General features: G+C 42.0%; 1 protein-coding gene across 1 annotated transcript in view; it reads right to left on the bottom strand.

Moving 5' to 3' along the window:
* slit1b (slit homolog 1b) overlaps positions 1 to 6,000 on the bottom strand; it is a gene marked incomplete at both ends in the record, with an annotated part of 107,479 nt that overhangs the window by 5,324 nt on the left and 96,155 nt on the right. Inside the window, 3 exons of the mRNA XM_080758786.1 lie at positions 86 to 240; positions 4,115 to 4,245; positions 4,983 to 5,250. Of these exons, the coding sequence (XP_080614912.1) occupies positions 86 to 240; positions 4,115 to 4,245; positions 4,983 to 5,250 (554 nt within the window). The remainder of the gene's footprint in view (positions 1 to 85; positions 241 to 4,114; positions 4,246 to 4,982; positions 5,251 to 6,000) is intronic.

Below are 6,000 nucleotides of genomic sequence, written 5' to 3'. Positions count from 1 at the left end.
AGTACAGTATGTATTTGGGGGGGGGGGGGCGGGGGGTCTTACCTCCTACATACGGTACAGTATGTATTTGGGGGGGGTCTCTTACCTCCCACATACAGCGGGGCCAGTCCACTCAGCGGCCCACTCCTCCCCAGGCTGTCCAGCGTGGTGGGCACGCCTCCGTCCACCGACAGGTTCACCATGCGGTCAAAGGTCACCAGCTCCACCGTGTGGAAGCGGCCGTCGTTCACCGTCTCTGCGCTGCAAGTGGAACACGATTGGTTGGTTTCCACGGAGCGGGAAGTTATACAACTGACAAGCTTACCCCTCACTGGGGTGTTATAGGCAACCTTTTAGACATGTGCCAAGTTCTTATTTTGTTGATATTAGTAGTCCAGTGTGCCAAATTAACACATTTAATCACATCAAAATACATATACCGTCAAGTGGCGTATCCAGGAATTACGTTTTGGGCAGACAAGCTTGGGTTGTATTTTGCGTGTCTTATAAGTATACCAGGTCTTATTCCCTAACTTGAGTAAACTAAAGACCTCGAGGCGTGATCCATGCCATTTGGCTATTCTGAGTGGCCAAAGAGCATTGGTCACGCCTCCAGGTCTTTAGTTTACACTCAAGTTAGGGAATAAGACCTGGTACTTAAGACACGCAAAATAAAGCCCATAGTGTTATTAATTGTCGTCTCCCCGTGAACAGACGAGTGCCAGACGAGTATACGACACAAAGGCTGAAAGGCACGCGTTTACATTCCAACGGGTGATTGAGGGTCGCGCTCTACCGCGACGGCCAATCAGCTGTCCACTAATAGTTCTCAGGTCTTGTTTTTGTCCTCATTTTTTCCCCTCATTGTATGGATTTTGGCCAGAAATGGATTTGGGACAGGCAGGACGGACTCCTGCCCTCGCCTTATTGCGGATACGCCTCTGCATACCGTATGTCCGTATATGCATGACAACCTTTGGTAATGATCGTTGGACTCAGAGCAAACAACAACCCCCAGACTCCCTCACGCCAGTCAAGAGTTCAGCATTTGAATGAATGTAGAATTATGTGCAGGATGTAATACAGATGTGAGAGGGGACTTCATTTATTTAATAGGCCACATTTAAAAATATATATCTTATTTTCTGTCTCACACCTAACCTTGTGTGCCAATGTTAGCATTGTTTGTGCATTTTGCAGTCATGGTACTCAAACCTGTGCCCTCTCTGTTACAAAAAAAAGCTCTTGCTAACACAAAACTGTGTGTGTCAGTCAGAGTTCAATTTATTTTTATAAATAAAATAATTAACCACCTAAGCCCTATCTCCCACTCCTTTGCATACGACAGATGCTGAGCACAGCCATTCTACACGCTCATAATGCTTATTGTGAGCTTGTAGATAGGCTACTTGCTATATTTGTATTTAATTTTGGAGCAATGGGGATGCCAGGATCAATATGGCTAATTTAATATTTAGTAAATTATAAAATTGTCATGTTATCAAAACACGGAAATGCATGCCTTTTAAATTCAGCCTGACCAGAAGGCAGGGATGAAAACATATCCCCCCACCAGTGATAAAAAAATGGAATGCCTAGAGGGGAGATATTAAAATCATATGCGTGGACGGACCCACCATCTCCCCTGTGTTAGTTAATCACGCCTTGATACATTTTTAATCGAGTTTTTACCCCTTATGTTGTTGGAGAATTCTTATGTTATTATTATTATTATTATTATTATTATTTTTAAACCCTGTAGCGCTATGTGATTTGAAAAAAAAAAAACCTAAAGTGCATTATGAATAAAATGTGTTATTATCATTATTAGATGTTCCAAAAGGTTGGAATCAGATGCAGTCTCAAACTACCGCCCAGCCACTCAGCAATTAATTAAGTTGTTACGCACAAGGCGAGCTGTCGACCGCCTCTGGGCTCGGATTATTATTAACCCATTCTGACCTGAGATCAGATTCATACGAGGTTTCCACTGGACACACACTGGTCTGATTAACCCATTCTGACCTGAGATCAGATTCTAAAAATGTCGGTCGTTCTTCGATTTTTCAAAAATAGCAGACCTACAAGCTCGTAGCGCGCCACTCGGTGGCGCGCTATGAGCTTGTAGATCTGCTATTTTTCAATAGCTAAAGCATAACATAACACGAAAATGGGTTCCCGGTCAGAATGGGTTAAAACTAAGCAGCCAATACAAATTCTGCTAAATGCCTAAATTGTAAATTGTAATTCCACAGCCATGTTGTCGATAATTCCAAAACAGTGTGTAAATATGCGAGTGTCCGGGTGCTGTTGCTGCACTATAGTGACTCCCAATGTCTTAATTGGGAGAACATTTTGAATTGAAAAATGAATGTTGTTGCCGTCAGACGGAAACCTCTTATCTCCATGTTTTAACTTTTCACTGCTTCTTAGACATTTGTTTGATTTTTCTTTCATTTCATCATGAAAAAAAAATATCATTATTATTTTTTTTTTTAATTGATGAAAGTTTTTGCTTATTTTATTTACTCGAATCTTTGCTTCTGGGGGTCCTTGGAACATAATATTTTAAGATAGGGGTCTGAGGTCAAATACAGGTCCTTCGTCGACAGGGTTGAGCACCACTGATATACAGTAGCACCACTGATATACAGTAGCAACATACGTTGTTCAGAAAACAAGTTTTAGAATACTTTCTGGTAACACTTTATATTAAAGTCGCCTTTATAATGCATTATAAGCTCATTTATATTGCATTATAATGTGCATAACTGCTTATGAGGCATTATAACACTCGTTATAAATGTTTTTAATCATGTATAACCACGTTTATAACATATTACAAATGCATTAATATGCTCAGTGGAACAGCACATTATAACTATTATAACTTAGGTGGTTATAAAGGCACATAGAGAAGTGCTGTAATGTCTGTGTCATAATGCATTATAACCAACGTGTATTAAATCTTATAAACATCAATAATATGCTATAGCATATTGTACAAAGTTTTGTCACTTTACTTAAAGGTCACAAAGTCATGCTATAGCGTACTATAAAATGATACAACTGCTAATAACCATTAAAGTATGTTGCCACTTTACTTAAAGGTCTGCAAAGTCCTGCTATAGCATATTATTGATGTCTATAATAAGACATTATTCCATTTAATAGACAATGGTTATAATGCCTTATGACACAGACATTACAGCACTTCTCTATGTGCCTTTATAACCACCTAAGTTATAATAGTTATAATGTGCTGTTCCACTGAGCATAACAAGGCATTATGACCAGCACTTATAATATGTTATACATGATTAAAAACATTTATAACGAGTGTTATATAATGCCTTATACGCACATTATAATGCATTATAAATGCGCTTATGATGCATTATAAAGACGACCTTAACCCATTCTGGGCGGGAACCCCTTTTGGTGTTTTAAACATTATGTTATATTTTAGCTATTGAAAAATAGCAGATCTACAAGCTTTTAGGTCTGCTATTTTTGAAAAATCGTTAAAATGTGGCGCAAATCATTGAATATATATTTCAGAGCGAACATTTTTAACAGAAATATTTGCTTCTGGGGGGGGGGGGGGTGCCTGGAACTACATATTTTGAGATGGCGGTCCGTGTGGCCCAATAGAGATAATTCTGGGGGTCCTTGACATGAAAAGGGTTTTTCAGAAAGAAATGTGTATTTAAAAGCCTTTGTTTATCGACCTCAGTCCAAAATGGGTTAATATAAAGTGTTACCGAATTTCTTTTAGAATCGGCCTCATGGCTTGGGTGGTTAAAGTATAGCATGAGCGACAATGCATCTAAATGTTTACACATCAACTCTCCGCTACATAACAAATGTGTCAGCAGGCCTTTTGACGAAGCTTTTTTCCTCCGACACCTCGGTGAGCACCTTCGTTCATTTGTAGGCTGTATTAAAAATAATCGTTAGAACATCACACGGAGAGCGGATACAAGCCGCTATCCTCTTTCAGCTCACATTACACGCCGTCAAAAACAAATCTGCGCGTAATAGGAAGGACTCCCATGCATATTTAATCAGCTCAATGCGCGTGCACAGATAGGTGTGTGTGTGTGTGTGTGTGTGTGTGTGTGTGTGCGTGTACCTGTAGATAGCGGTAACAGGCTGGTTTCCAGGGTCGTAGCTGACTCTGACGTGACCCTGGTGCAGCTCCACCGCGATGGGCTCATTGTCTCCATTGTACAGCAAGATGCCATTATCCTCTGCGGTCGATACCTACAACAGGTACAGACACGCGCGAACGCGAGCACACACAGACACGCACAGACACACGCGAGCACACACAGACACGCGCGACACGCACACGCGCGCACGCGCACACACACACACACACACACACACACACACACACACACACACACACACACACACACAATTTTACTTGTGAGGACATCAACGATTACGGATGTGCCAAACGTGCCATTACGTTTTAGCTAAAATGATAAGATCTGAAAAATATCAGATCTACAAGTTATTTCTGTGCATGTACACCAACTATAAAACAAGCATTTTTCTTGTGAGGACCAGGAAAATGGTGCTCAATGGTCTGTGTTTTAAAACTATATGCCTAAAGCCAAGGTCCCCACACAGCGAGCGCGTTTTTCGGACTTTCAGCTGCGTTTCTCCATCGGGTTTTCCGAAAAACGTGCCCAGTGCGCAACCACCTTAACCTTAACGCTAAACATAACCTCAGCTAAACTATGCCTATAAGCCTAACCTTATTGCTAAACATATATCCTCTGTAAAATTACGCCTAAATTATTATTATTCCTATACTTAACCTTTAGTAAAATTACGCCTAAACCTAAACGTATTCCTAAACTTAACCCCAGTAACATGAATCAGAGATACGATAATACAAAAACAGCTGGGGTTCCCACAAAAAAACAACCGTGTGTTTTGAAGCGTGTGTGTGCGTGTGTGTGCGTGTGCGTGTGTGTGTGTGCCCTCACCTGCAGCGTGATGTTGGCCTGGGGCCAGTTCTTCAGGTCGCCCAGCTGGACGTAGGAGTCTCTGTCCACGAAGTTGACGCTGAGCAGCTTCTCGCAGCGCTGGCCCTCGAAGCCGGGCAGACACTCGCAGGCCGCAGCGCCGCCCTTCTCCACACAGGGGGCGCCGTTCTCGCACCGGGCCTGTTGGCAAGGTGACGACGACGACGACGGCGGGGGAGGAGGGGGAGGAGGAAGAAGAAGAGGAGGGGCCACCTCGCACAGATCGCCGCTGTCGGAAAGGAAGGAAGGAAGGAGTGGTGGGGAAGCAAAATGTCAGTGAAAACTGGTGCAGATGCTGTTTGTGTGGTCTTAACCCATTTTGATGTCTTCTACGTCCTGACAGTTTTCTGAAAAAACTATGTTTCTATGTCAGTCGTTCTTCGATTTTTCAAAAATAGCAGACCTACAAGCTCGTAGCGCGCCACTCGGTGGCGCGCTATGACCTTGTAGATCTGCTGTTTTTCAATAGCTAAAGCATAACATGATGCATAACACCAAAAGGGGTTCCCGCGCCCCAAATGGGTTAAAGGAGTAATTAACTATTACTGTGAAGCCTTGAATTAATGGAGTCATCGAATCTCCATTAATTCATACGTATAATTTGTGTGCCCATGTCGCGAGCTCAGTAAATAGCGGATCTACAAGTTGACAACGCGTCACGGATGTGACACGTCGTGAGCTTGTATATCTGCTATTTTGCCGCAGGCAACAAGTGGAAATCAGTGACTGTTTGATGGGGGTATAATTCCATCAACCGAATAACTTTACTGTCGTGACATGAAATAACCGTCTTTATAGCAAGAGAAAATAGCACGGAGGGGAAAAAAAAGATTGCTTTGACATTTAGCGCAGAGTGACGAACACACTTTTCTCAAAGTGTTGAATTTCCGATAATCCAATCCAACTTTATGTAATAATAATAATAATACTATCTGGGATTTATATATAGCGTTTTCTATTAAGTATACCCAAAGACGCT

This window comes from Protomyctophum bolini (assembly GCF_963924005.1).
Source record: "Protomyctophum bolini genome assembly, chromosome: 3".
Classification (NCBI taxonomy): domain Eukaryota; kingdom Metazoa; phylum Chordata; class Actinopteri; order Myctophiformes; family Myctophidae; genus Protomyctophum; species Protomyctophum bolini.
Note: the sequence above shows the minus strand (reverse complement) of the source record. Positions and strands in the feature narration are given on the sequence as shown.